Here is a 22,044-nt window from a genome sequence, read left to right on the forward strand (position 1 = left end):
CATTCTCAACGTCTTCTTTTCATCAGATTACATAGCTGAAATAGGCATATATGAACTACTATTGTTGATTAAGCATATAACAAGTTATTGAAAACAAATCTACCACCCTTGGAGTCACAGCGCTACTGAAGATTAAGATTCAAGCTGCTTAGAAAATACAGAAAAGTCTAATAAGGTTTTTGATATTAAAACATCCCAATTAACTAGTTTAGACTGCTCACAGTAACATTTCAGACTCATACATAAATACATTATTAGATAAATTAGTCTTGTTACTCTACTAACTGGAACCTTTTTTCCCACTAAATGAACTTGCACCCAATGCCCAAATACTATCTTCAAAACCTTTAGATACCCATCCAAAAGTATGCCTGCATTCTGCTTGAATATGTAATATTTAAAAAATCCTTTAAAATATCCTTTAAAAATATCTTATTAAATATTGAAATATCAAAATTTGACAAATAATATAGCATGGTCAGTCCTCTTGCATACACTTGAATTAGACAAGAGGGTTCCTTCAGGTCGTCCCTATATCAGAAAAGATATCTGACCCCTGATCAGCCCATACCATATGTGAGAGCAGGCAGACACATGCACCACACTGAGAAAACTCTCTTGGTCTGTTCCTAAAGCAGGCAGAAGAGAAGGACCCTCTCCACCCAGCTGAAAGGGTGCCTTGCCTTAACGTCCAAAGACAGCGACAAGTGCATGCAAGTTATAATCACAGTGAAAACTAAAGATATGTCTGGGAATAGAATGTCTATCACTCCTTAAAAGAGATGTTTTGAGTTGTCCTTCATAGCCTCCCCATTCTCCAAGGAGCTCCATGCCATCCAAACAGAAGACCCAAACTCTTGCCTGCTCTTCTCACTGATCGCTTTTGGAAACACAATACAAGAGACCGTGGTCTGAAGTAAAGGATTGCAATATCATAGGGGATGGGGAAAATAAAGCAGGCTTTCTCAAAGGAGGGCCTGAAGCTGTAGTCTGAAGTGGCAAAATCACCTAAATCTGATATCTCATAAATTCTTCCTTCTCTTACATTTACAGTTGCTTTCTTTTTTCTTTCTTTTCTTTTTTTTTTTTCATGAATAATGCACCAATCCTCTAGCATGAAAACAAGCTAGCTCCAAATCACACAAGGCTGATTCCCCAGAATCCCAGAGGAAGACTATGATCAATATACAATGTCTTTTTGCAAGACTTTAAACACAGTAGGACTACAACCAATTAATGTATTTTAGAGAAGCCAGCCGTTCTAAATCATTGCTAAGCACAAGTCCAGAAGATTAGACTGCTGGAAAACCTATCAGTGAGGTGCAATAGATTGCTGTTATTAAAGTTTCTAATGGGTTCCCATGGAAGGAGTGATTGATTTCCAGTAAAAAGCATTGGATTCACAATAGAAAAGCTACCAGCAGCTTCTGTTTAAAAAGAAGGTCTGAAATGTATAAAGTAGTTTGTGTACAGCATTCTCTTTTCCTGCTGTTAATTCTTTAAATTACCTTTTAACTGCTACTGATACCATTTCTTTTTCGGTCATTAGTCTTAGGTGGCCCTATCACAGAATTCTCAAAACAAACAAGAAAACATCCTTCAAACCTTTATAACCAACATTGTTACCATCCAACACTTCACAGAAATGTGACTGTATAATGAAACAATATATAGACTGTATAATGTATAGACAATTCCATGGCTAGAGCCAGAAGAACAAGAGGGTAAGAGCTATTCCACGTCTTACAAGCTCAGACAGTTCATGGGAACACAGAGAGAAGGAGGTTTTCAAATCGTTAAGAGGAGCATGTTGCTGTTGAGAAATAAACTCAGGCCACAGAGTGTTCTGATTCCTATTGAGATGGATACTGTCAGGCCACACTTGGTTTACAAGCTCTCAAATTTTCTGACAGTGCCCTCAGTCATTGAGGAAAAAATAGCCAGACTCAGATACACCAGCAATACACAGACTTATGCTCTGGTCATGCATCCTGTCATTTTTGAAGGAGAGCCATACACATTTTGGTCCATCTGCAGCTTCCTGTGTCTGCACAGCTACCAGTGCCTCTGGCTGCTTTCAATACCCCATGGAAAAGGGTGGGTGGCTATGGCATTCATATTCTCTGAACAGAGAGACATAATTCTCTCTCTCTCAAGATTTTTTCCTAGAGAAGCACAGAGAGAAGAAGAAAAAAACAATTCTTATCTCTACTTGCTGTGCCTGTTGTTTTGCACATGTGAAATGTGTTAGGAAGATTGTTTACCTGAAGTGATTTGTCAATTGGATTCTGCTGAGGATTGTTTTGTTTCCTTGGCCAATTAGAAAAAGCTGTGTCCTGACTGTCGGGAGATAGTCATGAGTTTTATTTAGTATTCTTTAGTATTCTTCGTAGTATAGTTATAGTAGAGTATAATGTAATATAATGCAGCTTAATAAAGCAATTGTTCAGCATTCTGAATCAATGGAGTCAGATGCCAATCATTCCCTGTGTCGAGGCACCCTGATTTTACTATAGATGGCTGCTTAAAGAACTATTACATTTGAGAGCAGCTTCCAACATTGGATATGGTAAATCTCCAAAAGACCCATCAAGACAGACATCCTAATACATTAAAAACTTTGCTGCCATCCCTTCTCTCACTTCCCTTTTACTCTTCTGCCTGCTTTAAAACCTCCACATGCAGTCAGTTGCCTTTTTAAATTACAGACCAAGTGAGTACCAAAATAACTTTTTCCTGACTGCTGCAAGCAGCAAATAACAATCCTTCCTTTGCTGACTGGTAGGTCAAGAGAACCAAAGCTGCATCTCCACTCCCTGTTCCCATATGAGCCAATGTTCAGCTCGTGCTCAAACACAAAAATTCATTGCTCAGAGTAAGGGTCTGAGTTATTGACATCTCCCAACCAAGTTAAAGGTAACTGCAATCCCAAATGAGTGTTCTGAAGATTTCCTTCATTCTATGAAAAAATAGAGTAATTTTTTATTTAAGCATGTGGAAAGTTCCAACTTGAAATAGCTGTGGATCTCTGGGTTATGATATCCCTCAGCAAAAGGACGGTGAGACCTTAGAGTGAAGCTCCTGAAAGAAGACTTTGTGTCTCCATCACTGTTTGAATAGAGGCTGATTTTTTCAAGGAAGAGATTTAGATGACCACACAAGCAGTATTTTCCAGATTCATAGACAATGAGTCCATGGATCCAGCAGAGGACCCTATGATTTTTGGACTTTTTTATTTTTAAGGGAAGAAGAAAAATGTCAAACTGTAGTATACACCCATCTCATAAGTTAGTTTGATGTTCAATATGTGCTAAATGTAAAGAGGCACAATTTGTTACGGGACACTGCCGTGTCCTTTATTGATCCATCACAATGCAGATCAGTTGTTCAGGAAGCCTGAACTTCTATTACTTGCCCCTCTGAGGACTTGAATATTCACCATAATGAAGATCAATGCAGAAAGGTTTCCTGTCATATCACAGTCCATTCATTTTGCCTTGTCTCTCAGAAGAGTAGCACATTTCAGTACTTCCAGCATGAGCTGATACATCTTCTGAAGGAGGTGAAGGAGAGGTCAGACATGTGGGCAGCAGGGCTTCTGATGATGCAAGCCTTATTAACTGCATTTTATTAAGCAAGTATTGTCCTTTAGAGACCTACCTCTTAATTATACATAAAAGGTGCAAAAACAGCTTCTTTCATTGCTAATAACTTGTAAAGAAACAATTCTCTTCTCCTGCCTCTGTGCAATGCACAGGCTGTTTCAGGTTCCCATTATGCCTCCCCTGCCAGTCATACCAACAGCTTCCCCTAGCTAAGATTTCTGCTTTAGGATAGGATGAGTAGTGCCTTAGAAATTACTGTTCCTCTTTATTGGTGAGGGTACATAGAGTTAGGTCACATGTAAATGAAGGTTGGTCAGATGAATGCCACCCATTTTGACTCAAGTAGTTCTTTGTCAGCTGCTCTTATTGTATGTTCTCCTTCATGTAAGTGTCCAGCAGCTGTAATTTTGCATCAAAACATCATAACAACAAGCAGTTCCCCACAGATTAACAATGCAAAACATAGCATTTGGAGCATAAATTATATGAAGAACTCTGGCTCAAGGGAGATGGAGTACCTTCCATTGTGGTACATTTAATTTGTCTGAAGAAGGAGCGGTGAGCAATTTAAGTGTCATCATGAAGAAACAATGACTTATTATAGATGCAGATCAACAAGAGAATGATTTTCAGCTTTGAAAATAATATACCGACGGTTAAAGGTGTAGGTATACTTGTAAGTATAGACACAGATATTTGGGAACTTGTTTTTCACTGGTGATAGGAAAAACATTGATGTAACAAACTTTTTCTATATGGCAGAAAGACAGACGACTTTATCTTGAATACAGAAACAATACCCAAAATAATGTGTCATACATTTGATGCAATTCTATTGTGAATGAATTCAACCACCAGGAGCTACAGTCCAGTTCCTCTGAACCTGAGTGATAGCAGCCCACTCTTCCTTGTGCCACCCTTCAGATGCTCCACTCTGGGTTCACCTCCTGTCTGATATGATTCTTAGGCAGTTTCATTTCCATCATGCAGATTTTTAGATTTAGGAGTGATTTAAATGCATTTTCCTCATTCCTAGCTAGCCTGCTGAATTGTAGAACTGGGATTTTTGAGAAATCCATGACAATCAGGCAATTAACATATTTTTTTCGAGTCAAATTTATCTTTTGTGGATGTGTTACACTCACAAAGGAAGAATAGGATCTTTCTGGATAATAAAAGATGTCTTTAACATCTTTGTGGACCCCAAAATTAGTTGAAGTCTGTATGCCAGAGAGATTTTCCAGCTGACTTTCCTTTGCACTCTTTTTCTAGAAAATACACCACTCTCTCCTTGAAAAAAACTTCAAAAGCCACGTTTCTTGCTTTTTTTTTTTTGCAATGTGCTCCAAGGGGGAGGAAGCAGAACCAGAATACAACTCTCTACTTACTTCCCTTTCTTACCAGTTCTCCCCTCACACTTTCTCCAACGTGGATGCCAGTCAAGGGCAGTGAGAGTTAATCTCTTGGCTGCCCTTACAGAGAGCTCTGTGTTTCACAGTGCACAGCTTATCTCCTAGGGGACATGACAATAACCATGAATTCTCTTCTCCACTGATCAGAGCAGGGATTCAGGTGATCACCTCACATATAGATGTCTAAAGCCAGGTAATGTGAACTTCCCACATCTATCTTAATGATAGCAAGCCCCTGCAGCACAACAGTCTTAGAAGAATCCCAAAAGAGGACAGCTCTTGCAACCAGCAAATCTCAAATCCATCACAGTGTTGGACACTAAATAAGCCTGTAGCATACAAGCTATTTTAGTGAAGGTAGGAAAAGCCATACTAGGGAAGAATAAAGCCCTGCCTAGTCCTGTCTCTGACAGTGGGCACCTGCCCAGGAAAGATATGAGAATACTGCAAGCAAGAATGGAAGTTCCCCTGGTGAACTGTCAGAACACTTGGAGCCCTGTGTCTCAAGAGACAGTGGACATACTCCTTTTGTGTTTAATGACCCTAAATAAATAATCCTTTTGTGAATATCTTTTTGGCAGTCATATATATTTTCAGCATCTACAGTGCTCTGTCATAATGGTGAAAATATTTTAATTAGAGGGTGAATGAAGACTCATTTTTTCTTATGCATCCTGAATGTGCAGCCTGATAATTTCATGTCTCTTTCATTTCTCTCTTTGCAGCCTGATAATTTCATGTCTCTGATGTTATTCTTTTCTCATGCAAGGAAATAAAAAAAAAAAAAAACATAAGACTAAAGACCACTCATGAGTTTTTAGGCTTTTATCATACTTCAAACCCCACTGGCTATTTTCAGGGCTGAACTGTCTTAGCACATTTACTCTTCATGTGCAAATACCATTACACCATATTTGTTATCACTCTGTTAAAAACTTTAAGCTTTATTATATCCTTCCTGTGCAAGCAAGCTCAATACTGTACTTTTTAGACTGACTATTGGTGGTAGTCAACAATGCTGCAAAGAGAATATAATTTTTTTAATAAATAACAAAATAACATGATGTTCTCTCTGCTAAAGTAAATTGATTTTTAGCTGAGAGCTGATCAGAAAGGAAAGGGAACCATTGCATGCTGGAATAGTACTTTGAGAATGCCATTATTTATCCTAATGCTTTAGTTCCTTGCTATCACTGTTGCTCTAGATCTTCACTTTTCCCTCTCTCTTATCTACCCCTCCATAGGTGATAGATGGAGAGGTAGATTGGTAGATTTAGTTCCTCTCATAAATTGAGAAATTTGCTGGTTTTCACATGTGAAATTGAAAAATTAGAAAGTGATTCTGACACCCATAACAGAATTATAGGATTTTGAAGAGAAAGATGCAAAGCCACAAACTTATTTATTTAACACGCACCTCAAAAGATCTGAGGTTGAGGTCTTTGGCTGTCATCAGGTGACAGAGGATGAAGCTGAAGCTTTGGGGAGGATGGATGAAGAGAAAAGGAAAAAAAACCTTTGAATGGATAAAGACAGTTCTGAAGGACTGGAGGCACATACTGATCAAATCATGACCTTCCTGCAAGACACCTAGAGCAAGCAAAAGGTGCTGATCCAAACAAAAAATAAAAAAGGAAATTTAATTCATAAGAAAAATATATGGATTTTGAAATTATATTTGTCTCATATTATAACTAATTGTAAAAATCCCAAAGGTTTTAACAAAATAAAATATCCAAGTTGAACAGAAGTATTTTGTGCCAATGTTTTAACAAACACGTCATCAAATGAATAATTTTGTCAAAATAAATATATTTAAACTGTTTTTAAATATTACTTCAAAAATGTAGATGATATTGAAATGTTTTACAGTTTCAACTTTGCTGTATCCAAAATCTTCAGTAGAAAAGAGCTCCTTGGAAAAATTCTGACCAGTCTCACTCAGGAAAATAGAGAAAGATAGGAAAAATTCATAGGCCTAAAACTGTTCCTTCCTGTGCAGCATGACTCATCACACAGATGCAGGAATGCAAACAGGGTGGCATCAATCATCTGTGCCCTGGAATTATGGACCTCACTATCTGAGGATGGAGGCAATAAAGCTGAGCAGTGCGTAGCTTGAATTTATAGAGCAGGTGCAAGCTCTAACTAAACTTTTCAGAAGACTAGTCTTGCATTTTAAGATGGGGTTTAATCACATTATTATTTTCTAGTTCAGTAAATCAGAAAGTAAGTGACTTTTAGTGTCCTCTTAGGCTATCTAATCTTATTTCAGTTCATTTGGTAAAGGAACCAATATATATTTGCAACTTATGATTTTATATGACAGAAGTCAAGCAACAAAGCACATTCAATTTAAGATCTTCTCTTCCATGAAAAACTGTGGTAGTTTGGCACAAGACACAAAATCAAAAAGGATATGAGAACACATCTTCCTTTAAAAAGTGCAATGCTAATCATTCAGACTCATGATATTACTTTAATAATCAGAATAGCAGGCTTGATATAAAATAGTACATTGTTTTAGTTATAGGTTATAAACAGACAGAAAATCAATTTCAAAATCAAAGTCATTTTGAGAAGGAAAATCAAAGTCAGGTCATTTTAATCAAAATGCTCTTGCAAATAATGACTGCAAACTTGAACATTAAAATCAATACCAGTACTTCTACTAGCCTCTGGTAGTTTTTCTCACAAAATAAAATGTCCCTTGGGAAACTCTCTCAGCTTGAAAAAGCTGACAGTTTTATTCTCTGCCTACCCAAAATTAGTTCTCTGATGGCACTGATACTTTTCTCCCTAGGGTGCAGCAGTTCTGTTCAGTGAAGCTGCGTGACAAAAATCCCATGGAAACTAAAACCCATATAAAGTGCCACTTATAAAGAAGAGGTTTCCATATCTGAAATGCAAACCAAGGAGCTGTGCTGTAACTGGTCTCTACGGCCTCTCATTATTTAATGACTTCAGCCAAACACAAACTTACTCCTGCAGTCTGAAACCCACAAATATCACTCTGCAAACAAGCAGCAATATAAGGCAGAAGGCAGGTGCCTTTTTGTTACATTGTGCCCAACTAATACACAACTTTCCCTGATAGCCTTTTGTAGTAGACAAATTCTTACCTGAGCTTTAAAATGTAAATAAATAAAAAATTAAACAGGAGTATTCTTATTAGTGCTTTTTTTTTCCATGTGTGAGTATAAAGATAAAATTAATTTTTTTTTCCAGCAGAAAATACTCAAGACAAACAGCATTATTTGCATTTTATTGTCTCTGCAGAGGTATAAATTGCTGTCATCTTGGGCTTTATATTGCACTGTTAAGGTGCATCTAGGAAAGGAAAACTAGGCAGGAAATTGGCATCATTATGTATTTTTAAGGTGCTTATATTTAATCATTAAAACCAGCAAATATTTGAATTATGAACTGGTGGGAATAGTCAAAAATAAATTTTTGTAGGTGCAGGACTGTAATTCATTTGATGAATTACCTTGTAAGAGAAGAAAGGACTCATCATCTCCCCTTCAAAAAAAAAAAAACCACCAAAAAACAACAACCAAACAAATGAAAGACCCTCACACAAAAATCATCTCATCAATAAAATTGGAAGACAGGAAAATAGCAACAAATGAAGACTAAAGAAATTCTTCTCTAGTAGAAGAATCTGCTTCCTTTCATAATTCAGGACACTAGCAGAGAAATTTAAAGGCAATGAACTTGAGAAAAAAAAGCAATGATACCAAGTCACATTCCCAGCTTCCCTGAAAACCTCTGCAAGATCTTCTACCAAACATCAAGTGGCAGAGTATATTACTCACAGGAATTGTGGCTTCAGGTCAATCTCAGTTAATGACTGAATTTTAATTAATCCACACTGCACTGTAGTTGTCTCTGTATTTTACTAAATTCTTATAATGAATGAAAAGTTTTATCATAGTGAGAAATTACCAGGAGGCTAAATCTTAGAATCACAAAATGGTGATTAGTGGGTCAGAAGGAACCTTAAATATCATTTAGTTCCAAGCCCCCTGCCATGGGCAGGGACACCTTCCACTAGGCCAGGTTGCTCAGAGCCCCATCCAACCTGGCCTTGAACACTTCCAGGAATGGGGCAAACTCACCACCCTCTACACAGGTGTAAAGAATTTTGTCCTTACATCTAACCTGAATCTCTCCTTTTTTTGGTTTTAAACTGTTCCCTCTTGTACAATCAGTATCTGCTCATGTAGAAAGCTGTATTACTAGAAGACATATTCTTTTCCCCTTGTCTTTAATTCTGGAGGTTGAAGACCATCATTCCCTAAAGTGACTGCAAACCACATCTCTTTAAGAGACTGTGTATCTGAAAGGTAAGTTTGCAAGCATTTTTCAAACACTCTCCTGAGAGCAGCATCATTATTTCATTATTAACTTTAGTCTGTAATTTTTTTTCAAAAGATACTATATGTCAAAGGGTTTTAATGACACTAGAACAATTTAGGAGACTACAGTGGTTTAGCCTGGTTGCACAGGGGTGCACCAGCTTGATGCAGCACGTACACTGAGATCCATGGCTACAGTTTTCTTAAAGAAAAGAAAGTCACATGAACAAGAAATCATATCAAAAAAGATAAGATGCGATGTGCCAGGTCCATGTTTCCTAACAAGATGATGTGTTTCTCCTTGAGTTATTTGTTATATGAGCATTAAAAGGATTAATAATGATAATATAGAGCCTTAATAGAAAAAAACCCCAGTTGATTGCATAATGCACAGTTGTACCTCATACTTTATTCTGAGCACTTTCAGATTTCAGAGTATATTCTTAGTTTGTGGTCTCTTGATCTGAACTTTAAAGGGTACATGCATTAAAGAAAAAGAAAAAAATGTAAAGCTTTGAATATGTTATTTTCCACTATTGTGTTTATTTAGAAATAATTTGAGGCTTTGTATTTCACATTCAAATTTTATAAAATTTTGTTTATGCATGAAAATCTAAAAAAAAATTCACTAAGATCAGCATCCCAACTGCTTCTCCATCAGGGTTAGACTTTATTTGGTGATTGTAGGATTGGGATACCATTCAAATCAGTCTCATTTTTACTTCATTACTCCATGAAGAAGAAATTGCATGTCTGTTAAAAAAAAATTTTTATTTTCAAAGACTGAACTAAAAATTAATGCTATCAAACCATATGATTATCTGTTTTGTGCAGGATTACTGCTTCTGGAGATAAAATTTAAACAGTCATGTTTAAATAACATTTTTTCATTAATAATTTTTCTATAAATTTAATGGTGAAAGTTGCAAAGCTGTATATCTGAATAGGAGAGAGTGATATCTTAAAAATAGTATTATCTCCATTTTGACCAGTGTGACATATTTTTGCTACACAGGCATTTTCTCAGTTGCTAATCTCCAGGGGTTTCAGCAGTTAAGCTGATGGATGATGGGAAGAGGATTTCTTGACAGCCCAGTAATCTGTCCAGAGGGGAAAGGATGCTGTTGGTCAGGGCTCAGGTACTGGAAGGGCTTTTGACTAGCCAACCATCTGGACACGTCTGGAAAGGCCAAGGGCTATTTTTCCCCACTGCTCAGCTCATGGGAATGAAAACAGCACTGCCAGGAATCATGCAGGCAATGCAACAAAATACTTGATTTGCTACTGACACAAAGAATTTTTTGCTTTGTGAACACTTATTTTGTTTATATTGTGCTCTACAGACAGAGATGTGTGTAAAAATTGCCAGTACTATTGAAATTATTAGCGCAGCTCCCACTTTCACTATCCACTCCTGTACCCTTCATCACTGCAGCACTACTGGGGGCTGCCCCAGAGCTGTGGTAGTGTGCGAGGGCGTACTGAGCCCTGGAATCCGGCTAGCTAGTGAGGGGCGAAGGCCAGCACCCCTGCACATCTGAAGCCAGCCCCCCTCGGCGTCTTGGCCTCGGGCTGAGCTGGGAGATAGCTCGGAGCGGCGCGAGTGTGAGACGAATTAGGAGGCGACCACTTGCTGGAGGTAGGCTGTCGGTTTTATTTCAGAATCACTAACAAATATGGGGACCACCAGCAAATGGCCCCGAACAGGGGGCGAGACAGGGTTTTAAGGGAAAAAGGGGGGAAAAGGTAGGGAAACTCAGCTAACCAATAATACATATTTGGAGGTCCTAAACATAATTGACATACCTAAATAACCAACTAATATTAAGCAAAGGAGGGGCCCCGGGGCAGCAGCTAACCATAACCCCCAGAGAGAAGAAGGTTCTCGAAACCTGGGAGGAGAAGGGGGTGATTGACTGGGCCCAGGGAGGAGACAACTTTCACTTATAAGGGAAACCAGGGGAGGAGCAATTACATATCGGCAACTGTGAATAGTGAAGTTACCATAGCAACTTAGCTGACAGGGTGGCAGTGGCGGGAAATACTGGGGAAGGGAGGAACCATTTACATAAAACAGGGGGATACAATACAGAAAATGGGGGAGCAAACTAAAAACTTAAGAACACACTACAGCATGGTAGCATGATAGGTAATTAACCCCACAGACAAAGCTTCCATACTCCTGCGCATCCTCCTGGCCATGCCACTACACTGATGGGAGTTACACTGACTCCAGTCTCCCTTTGACTGGAGGTCGCGTATGCACTCCTGCCCACAGGGAGCAAAAGCATTCCTCTGCCAAATTACCTACTTTTATGGCACTACATGTCTAAAATGTCTGTGTAGCCCTAGCGTAGGTCCCCATTGCCTCCCAGTTCCCTCAGAACAAAGGCAGGTCTGGCACTCTTTCCCCCATCCTCCCCCACAGCCTGGTCTCTTCTGGCAGGAGCTGAAGGTACTGGAGCTGCACAGGAACTGCAGGATGCTCCAGCCAGCTGCACATCAGAGCCAGGCAACCTGGGCATGTCACAACACGCTGACATGTGGCAACACAAGATGCCAGCTTTGAGGCCTCTTTTTTTCCACAGAAAACCAACATTAGGGAAAGAGGTCCAGCATGGAAGGTGGGGTGAGACAAGCAGACCCCAAAGGTGACACACTGAGATCACGTTGTTTGCAAGGAAAAGCAGCCTGGCAGCACACAAAAGGGTAGTGGTTATAACCCAGAACACTGGCATTGCAAACCACACCATAATAGGGGCTTCAACTCTGCTGTCAGAGGGATGCAAGTGAGGGATTTCCAAGGGAACAGACGGCTGTATAGGCATGTAGCTTGTATAGTTATGTCATGATGAAATGTACCATTGTGCAGCAATGGCTTACATACTGTGTACAGCCATGTGTACAACCTGGGAGCTGAGGGACTATATTTCCACAGAGATGAGAACCCATCAACAATTTTTCAACATGTTGATGTAAGGAATGCATCTGCATACAGCACTGAAATTGTGTGTGAAACAGGAAGCTACTGCAGCCTATTTTTTTTTTTTTTAAATCTATGTAAACCAAAGAAAAGATACAGAAAATGTACAGAAGAGGTGAATAGGTGTCCTTGTGTCTAAAGCAAGACATACTACAAAAATGACATTAAAGAAGCACATAAACACATTATTGTAATTTACTGGACCTCGCCACTCATGGGAAAATAAAAATCTAGAATGAAATATGGTCATTCAGCAGGCAGTGCTCAAATGTCACACAGCCTGCTCTACCCTACCCTGGTTAATCTCTCCTGAGAACAGAAACATTTTGCTGAAGAAAGGGACATCTCTGTGAAGAGCTAATACCACTTCTCCCTGATGCAGCATCAAAAGAAATGTCAGTGAACACGAGACAATGCCAGGGAACACACTACACACAAAGCTCAGAGGCAGAAGAGTAGGAATTATCTTGGAGGGAGAAATGAGCTTTTCTTGTGTGGCACCCCTGGTGATCTTCACCTGTGAGATAAGAGAGACTTCCATGTGACAGTTCAAAATGGTATTGTAAACGTGAAATATGTTGACTCTCTAAAACTTACTGATGGGTGGAAAGAGACATTCAGTGTTACCAGACTTTCATGCTGACATGCCACTCAGTATTTTTCTTTCAATACCTTGGTAAAAAAATTCAGTTCACACAGTTAAAGCATGTCTTCTGTATATGTTTTACCACAAGGAAGCCAGACAAACACTCCCATGTACAAACACGAAAATATATATGTATTTTAATTTTCATTTGGTCATATTTTATTTAACAGTATGTCATTCTTCCTCAATAACCAATGATGATTCAAAGTAGTAGCACTCTCCAAAGCAGCCCATTGATCACAGAGAACTGATGATACTTTAATATACAATATAAAGAGTGATGTTCACAAAGTTGCTTTATCTTCAGACTTTAAGTTAGAACACAACAGACCAAAATTAACCATTTTACTAGGTCCAAGAATAAAATTCAAACTGACAACAAGTTGTGAAAAGAGAATAGTTATTGAAACTCTACAGAGAAAGAACATGATTAATAAACTTGTCCTGGCTTTACAAATCTCAGACCCCCTGAGTCCTAACAATACTAAACTGAGAAACCAACAAATTTTATCCTGAGGATACAAGCATTATTTGTAAATTACTCCTGCAATTTAATTTTGAATTTTGATATGGTGCTATAATATTTTCCATAAGGCTCCAAAGTAGATTGCTGCATGCAAAAAGAACATTATTCAGTAGTTACTGCTATGCAAGTGTTACAGATCACAGGAGCCTTAAGGCACAGATTGCCAATCTGCAATTTTAGATGCCACCACGACTAGCTGTTAATCATTATTCTCATTACAGAGCTGTATTAACAGATTATGTGAGTGCTTTTGTATTTGCATGAGTGCAGAATCAACAGAGTTAACATGATTTGTGCACAGCCTTCACTGGGACACAAGTACTTCCATAATATGTTGTTGATTAAAAGTTGGGGCAGCAGTTCCTGTGTGAAGAGTGACAACTAACAGTCAGGGAAGGTAACATCTTAAATCAAGAGAGTAGTTTCACCTACACTTCTAGGCAGACTCTCTTGTTTTGTATTCCTTTATGATGTGGTTGGCCTTGGTCTCATTTTCCATCTCACCCTGTAAACTAGAGATTTTTAGAAGGAGAATATTTCAAATGCTGGTCCTCAAGATCTACTCTTTCCTTCAGTTATTCATAGAATAAAGCACACACAGAAGACAGGATGCTGTTGAACACAAGAGGGTAGGAGAAGGGATGAAAAGCTGGGAATGTTTTGCAGAGCACATTTCACACAGCAATCCTTACGGTGAAAGAGCTAGAGAAGCAAATTATTTAAAAGAGCCATTATCCTCAACTTGAACACTAGAAAACTGCAAAACAATTTTTCTTATTATTGTCAGGTAATCTAAATGTGCCACTCTGAATATATTCATGCTTTAGAAAATTTTCATTTCCTACTGTTTCATTCCTTTTACCACTGCTGCATCAAAAATGCATGTGAAAGCCAGAGACAACCATACTTAAAGGAAAGTGATTTTACACTAAGTCCTATCAAGGATACAATGCAACCAAACCCTGGAAGTCTTTAAGTTATCATAATCTCAGGCATTACTTGTAACAATCACCAATTTAATATTCTTAGGCATTAAGTGTAATGCTTAAAGTTGTCAGTTTCCTTTACATCATCTCTGCTCTGAGTGACTAATGGCTACAATTAACACCACCAGCAGCACTGTTCAAACACACAGGACACAGATCACCAGCCACAGCTCCAAGGCTGCATAATTAGCACAAGACACAGAGGTTTGCAGGGGAGATTCCCACACCACTTCCACTCTCAGCTTTCCACAGAGCAGGTGCTGATACTGATGTCAGAGCAAGACAGGCTGCAACTTGAGCAAGCACTGAATTCTCCCAAAAAATTTTCTCTGCTGCAGGGTTTTGCAGAATACATCCCTCTCTTCTCTTCCTATGGACAGGTTGGGGGGCTCTGCCCTTCCAGCTCCTGCATGCTACATGATACCCACATCCTGAGAGCTACTGTGGAAACAGCAGCACCAGAGGCACTTCAGGTTTAGCATATGCATCAGCTTTAAATATATCCAAACTGAGTTTGTGTGGGAAAGTGAGAAACATGTTATCTCTCCATCCTGATGACAGATGCGTCATGGGGTTTGTAAATCCTCTCTAATATTACTGAGCAGGTGAAAGCCTCCCTCATAATTAGAATGGTTAACCAGTTCACTCCAAATACCTAAAGTTGCTTTCTCCCTAGGCCTGCCACCTTTCCTTACAGCCATGGGGCCCTTTTCATTATCTCCTTCCGTGACTTCTTCACTCAGGCAGGACACAGCACTTCTTATATTCCTGGGACCCATCTACAGGTGTCTCTGCTGTCTCGTTCTGACCCTTAAATTATATTCCCAAACTCAACTATAGCACGTACTAATTTACATGGTAACTCGTTTTCTAAAGATTTAGGAAACTCCATTGTGGCCATACATGGTAAACCATGTGAAAAATGGAAACTCTGCTCATAATGTAGAGGGTGGACTCATAATAGGCTACTGATTAATTACTTGGAAGTGTTAATGCAAATTCTATCATATCATTTTTTGCCATTCATACAGCTTTCCACTGCAAGCTTGCTTTTTTCTGTTTTGTTTTTTTAATTATTGTGTTTTATCATCTTCTATTATCTCTCCTCTTGATTTTTTCTACTCTTAAATTTTTATTAACCAAGGGACCTGATTTGAGATGCCTGCCTTTAGGCACTGCTGTTTGTTGCTGATGATGCGACAGCCTCTTTAAGGAATCACAGCCGCATTTGCATATCAAATAAAAATCCTAATTAACTCCTGCCATTTGTCTACTGCAAATTGACAGATATGTCAATTCACTGGAAGTGAATTCTCTACAAAAGGAAGCTTTGTCAAACCTTTACTTGAGAGGACTTACTGTGAGCCAGTGATTCAGAGAGAACAGATCTGGCTGACCACAGTCTCTGCAGACAAAATCCTTTGGCCACATTTTAACAAACGTGTACCACAAGGAATTGTCAGCATCTTCCTTTGGAGGTCTCTCTGTTTCCCCTGTGTGCAGTGCTTCCCCCTGGCTTTGGATTCCACAGCAATAGCTGATCAATTCTTATTTTGAACTCACTGCAGAAACTTATTTTTTTTCTCTAGTTTTAAATTCATACCATGCAAGTGTTAACATGTCTTTTATCAATCAAAGCAGTTTACACACACAAAACACCAGAGGAGGAGTGACAAACGAATGGGAACTTCTCACCCATGTTTCAACTTCACCACTGCCCAGCACTGCACAAGTTGTTATTTTTTAACAACAAAAAAAAGACTTTGCAAATTATGCAATCCAACAGGGATCAATGCTGTTTTGTGCCAACAGGCACCTAGGAAGGAAATAAATTAAGATCCAAAAGCTGATAGGAAAAAAATTCCTACACAACTGGAAGCTGAAATGCAGACTGAAAGGAATGTCCAAGGTGATCTGCTAAATACAGATTTTGACACAGGATCATTCAAAGTTACAAGGCAATACAGGACATGGGATTCTCTCTACCTAGATTGCACTTTCATTTGGGGTCACCTGAGCATGCCTCTAAACAAAATGTTGATGTTCCTTGTATATTTAAGGGAAGATAAGTAGCTTGTTTTGTCCCTGACAGATTTCTTTATGAGGAAAATTTCATTTTGTGGGAGTCTTTGGATTAAACTACCTTTTTTTCCAAGAATGAGACAGCGAAGAAAGGTATTTCATTTGGAGGACATACACCCTCTTTGCCATTTCCTCAGCAGTAATGGTTAAATGTACACTCAGATTTAACTCCACAGGCAAGCAGATCACCCCTGGTTTGCAAAGGTCTCTTGGTAAAGTGTTTAAAGAAACTAGACATGAGTGAACCATCAGTAAGACCTTCTTACACAGAACAGGGACACATCTCCTGTTAAAATCAGACTCAGTGATCAGTGCAATCTTTTCCACACAGAAAAATGTTTTCCATTGAGAGATGTCTCTAACTCGCTGTGCTCCTGTTTTAATACCTGAGAAACGGGATGATGATTATTTTCTCAATTTCATAGAGTGTTTTGAAGTTTGTGGACAAAAGAGCAATTCTTACCACCAGAGGCACACACTCACAGGCCACTTGCAAAATACCTTTCTTTAGAGGGACCTGATCCAGCTAGCAATGTGATTAAGTGTTTTCTTCAGTACAATGCTTTGAGACCTTTGCTGTTGTCTTTCACATTGATATTTATCTTCCAAATTTGTCTTGGAACCCAACACTGCTAATAGCTCAGCAGGACATTCCCCAGACGCAATTTAAGATTATAAAATCCAAACTCCCCCTAAAATCCCATTTTACTATTCTAAATAAAATCCTGAAGCCTGATTGGTTTTGGTTTTTTCTCTCTTGCATGCTCTTTCAAACATGACTTAATCAAAAAACTTGACAAATACATACATCAATAAACGTAACAGAAACAATATAATAACAGGGATATGACCAAAGCTTATTGCAAAGTGTTTTCCAAGTAATGCTAAATGGTAGTTCTTATGATGCTTGACAAACTTTAATTTCCCAAACAGAACAGGAAAATAATAAAAGACATGAACAAAATACTGTCAGGTTACAATTTTGTCAGGTAATGTGCTTAGGCTTGGCTGTGACTGTGATTAAATAATACAAAGAGCATTCCATGCAAGGTACTGAGCTAAAACATTAGAGAGCGACATTAAAGTGAATCTGCTCCTCCACATATCAGTGACCTCTTCAGTTCCCTTTTATTCTTCTTTTCTTTAATTCTGTTTTCAGTTTGTGACTAGGCATAGCATGTTTGTAGAGTGCAAAACATCTTCTTAAATATGCTATACAGCAAATTTACATTTCTGTAAAGACATCTCAAACTATTTTACAACTAATAACTATTGCGAGGGAGTCTGTGTATTTGTTGGAGCTTAGTGGGTCTGATTACCTGTCTCTATAAAGCCAAGAGTCTAATGACATCTCCAATTACAAGTAGATTTTGGTCATGGAAGTTTCCATAATTTTTCCATATATTTTTAAACATTTGAGTCTTGGAAAAGTCATTATGTAAGAGGATATTTTTAGATCTTATAAAAAGCCCAAAGCCATCAATTTTTACACTTTTTTTTTAATTCTCCTTTTTTTTTTTTTTTTTACATAGTTGGACAGGTATATCCAGTTTCTGCACTAAGTTCCTTATATTGCAGGATATTTTTATATGCATATCAGCATGCATAATTACAACAAGTTTTTATTCTACCCAATACACAAGAAAGGTAAGAAATTAAGAGGTGTTCCTCCCAAGCATGTGCATTCTGGTTTTAGCACTTCAATTCTGCTATAAAAATTAGACAGCAATTCCTATGATAATAAAGATTGAAAAAAGTTTTCAGTCCAAATTCATCTAATAAAAATTGAACTACCTATAAAGATTTTCTACAAGAAAGGTGGAACCTTTGTGTACCCTGATACATAAAAGAGAAATGCCTTCAAAGAATAGTGAGAGCAGGTAAAATATATTTATTTCTTTTACCCATTTCCATATTCTTTTTCAATGTCACAATCGCAATTACCACTGTCAGAATTTGATTCAGTGAAATAAAAGCTGCAGCCAAGATGACCTGTAGCCCAACTCTTCAAGAGAGAGGATCTTATTGAAAAAGCAATTTTGTTCTTACTGAAAGATGAGGTCCCAGTTACACAAAATCATAATATATCCTACTTTCACTTTCTGGAAAAAATGTATTCATACTCATTACCTTAAATTGAAATCAGACATCAGAAAATATTAAATAAATTACAGTTAAGTGCACAAATAAAGGATTTTCAAACAAAAATTTATAAGCTTCAAAACAAATTCCAAGCTTCATACAGTGGAACAGATTTGCATTTTGTGATCACACAGGTGGTGTACTCTGAAATCAGCATTCTGCTGTCTTACACCAGTCCAGCCCATGTATGTAAAAGGATCCGTGAAGATTTTGATCACCACTGTGTCACAGCTTGTATAAATGTGGAGTACTGACTAAATCCTGAAGCCCTTATAAGGAAAACATTTCTACTGATGTTTTAGTTTTATCTGATAAGAATTTTTAAATCATAACCATGGCAATATACTATTCTACTAACCAGAAGTGCGGAAATATATAACATACATTCAAAAATGGCACTTACGCGAATACTGGAGACGCATCTCACTTTTACAGCATGATTTTACAAGGAATGTGAAAAATGAAACTGAATAAAAGAGTACATAAGAACTGATCATTTTTTCAAGTCTCTCAAACCACAGAAGTAGTATTAGGACAGTTTTACTACTGACAACTTTTAGAACAGACTGATAAGAAGTTCAGGCTCCATATCTTTCCTCTCTGCATTTCCTAACACATACCATGAAAACAGAATTAGGAAAGCAGAAAGGCAATGAGTTGTTCAGATAAGTTCCTGCAGGCTGATGGCATATTAGGGCATGCACTATTTATCAGTGCTGCTAATGACCTGTGAAGTAGGAAAGCTTTATCTGTGATTGGCCTGGGCTAATCAAGGGTGATGCTGGAAGAGTCAGGGTCCTCTCAGCCCTGAGAAACGCTGGAGCTGCCACCACAGGAGTTACAGCTCAACTCGAGACGACAGACTTTCAAGTTCTCACTCTCCGCTCTTAACTAATCTCAGCCTACCAAATCTTACAGCTGTAATCATCCTGGATGAGAAAAGGTGACCTACAATCAGTAACTTGGAAACTTCACCTATCACTGGAGTGATGGAAGAAATGTTTTAAACTCTAGCACTCGGGAGGCAGGGTTGCTGTGAACTATCACCTCCAGTGTGGTCAGTGTTTTCATAACTAATCCCTGCACTGCCTGAACATGCTCTTACAATGCCTTTAGTTATTCAGATGTCTTGCTGGGCACCCTGTGTGTCTTCCCACTCTGACTGTCAATCTAAGTCCTAATAAGAAATTATATTCTCGCCTCAGCACGCCACTGGCTGCACACACATCAGCCAGCACACAGAGATGACACAGCCCCTATGTTTCAGCAGATTTACCCAATCCCTAGTGAAAACTGTTGCCCTTTTGAGGTAAGATGTATTTCTCTATTATGGCACATGTTCAGTATATACAGTTACACTACAACGAAAACAAAGGTGTCCCAAACTATAGGCTGAGATGTTTGACTAAAACTTATTCATATTAATCTTGGCTTGGAGTGGGATGCTGTTGATCTATGGAAAGTTCTACTATATTAATAATGACAGTGTCTCAATATACAATCTATAATATATCTAAGTACATTGAATAGGTATGATTTCTTGTATAAACTGTCAATGAAATATACTTATCTAACAATGTCACCTTGTATGCTTGTCAGAGATTGGTAAAAATATATATATATATGTATCCAGTCTCCCAGTGCACAGGATTCAGTGACTAACCTCTGCTGCCAGGCTTTAATTTCAGGTACTGGTTATTCCACTGTAGTTAGTGGACTAATGTCTCACTCCAAGGGAGAACAGAGTTCTGGAAAGATCCTTGATGTGCACCCAAAATGCAAGAGAAGTAACTCCAGTGTGTCCCACATGACAACACCCAGATTAGGGTACCATCCAGGTTACTTGTGTAAATGAAAAGCTAGGGATGAAACCTCAGAGACCTATACAGCTAAATGACAAAGCTATCCAAGACTTGGTTCCAGTTCACCTGTGATCTTTCTCACAATGCACATTGTTTATGCTAAATACCAATCCTAGACCCTAGTGTTATTTGAGAAACCAATTCCCACAGTTAGGAAACAGCATCTCCCAAGCACTTATAGTCCCTCTTTATCTTAGCACACTATGTGATCACTGCAGAAAGAAATCCAGTAGTCAATATACTAGTTGGCTTCCCATGGGAAGGACAACTCTTAATTGCCTTTGATGTTTTTCTTTGCTCAGTATGTTTCTCTCTGTGCATGTGTGTGCGCATGTGAGAACACACACGTTTTCTTCTCTTTTTTATGGTGCATTTCACTGACATATTTAGTAGTCACTCATTTCCATAGCACTTGTTTATCATAACTTACAAAGTAAAATTGGAGGATTATATTGTATTTACAACAAGTTGGCACTTACAGAATAAATTATTGATTCCTTTTTTTTTATTTTATTTAATTTTCTTTTTTTCTCCACTTCTTTTTCACCAAAGGGCTTCCAGAATTCAGGCAGAATAGTAACACCTGCTGCCAATATGCTACATTAACACGAGTAAATAGGGTTCCAGCTGTTACACTCTTTCCCAGTGATTTTCTTGTTGCTGAGAGGCAGTGCCTTCCACCTCAGTTCATGTCCAATGCTCAAAAACTGTTAGTCAAGTGAAAGCAAGGGCTGCATGTTTTCTTCCTCATTCTTATCCATGCGTTTCAGCACCCCAGGATCCACAACTGACTGAGACCTGCAGAGGGACAACATGTTTATGTGACATTTCTAGATCAAGACAAATGAGGGTAAATCTCAGCTTTCTTTTGTTTATTTTAATTTCTGTCAAGGTTTAAAAACAAGGGTACAGCATTACCCAAGCATCTGATCATTGCAAATCATCAGGAAATACCCTCATAGAGGGATAACAGGGTTCAGTGCTGATCTGGAAATATGGGAGCAAAATGTGGAATTAAGTGGATTCTCTCTTCAGTGAAATTGTGAAGCAGGGAGTATCCTCCACCCACAAGAGCAAGCTGAGCTGTCCTCTGTAGTGACTTAAGCACTGACTGTCTCACCAGAAGGTTATACAGCAGTGGGCTGTATAACAAAGAAGGTACAATTCAGCCACCCAGCTGGCTAATCACACATTGCAATTAGCAGGATGTGTTAGCTGGAAGCACAGGTTGCTCCTTTTCTGAATAGCATCTTAATTCAACAGCGCGAGATCCTAAGTCAAACCTAGGAATGGTGCCATGGTTAGCAGGATTTCTGAAGCAGCACAAACTCACTTTTCAGCTCAACTGAACAGGTCAGGGCAAATTCACTGATGATTGTAAAATTTCTCTAGATTCTCTGATTCAGCCCAGAAGCATAACATGATACCAGGGCCCTGCA

General features: G+C 38.5%; 1 protein-coding gene across 1 annotated transcript in view; it reads right to left on the bottom strand.

Annotated features, from left to right (window-relative positions):
• Nucleotides 1–14,093: 14,093 nt before the first annotated feature.
• The window catches only part of CLVS2 (clavesin 2), a 55,823-nt gene continuing 47,872 nt past the window's right edge, over nt 14,094–22,044 (bottom strand). Inside the window, exon 5 of the mRNA XM_005487755.3 lies at nt 14,094–21,403. Coding sequence (XP_005487812.1) covers nt 21,316–21,403 — 88 coding nt within the window. The 3' untranslated portion in view covers nt 14,094–21,315. The remainder of the gene's footprint in view (nt 21,404–22,044) is intronic.

This window comes from Zonotrichia albicollis, chromosome 3, assembly GCF_047830755.1.
Source record: "Zonotrichia albicollis isolate bZonAlb1 chromosome 3, bZonAlb1.hap1, whole genome shotgun sequence".
NCBI classification, from domain to species: Eukaryota; Metazoa; Chordata; class Aves; order Passeriformes; family Passerellidae; genus Zonotrichia; species Zonotrichia albicollis.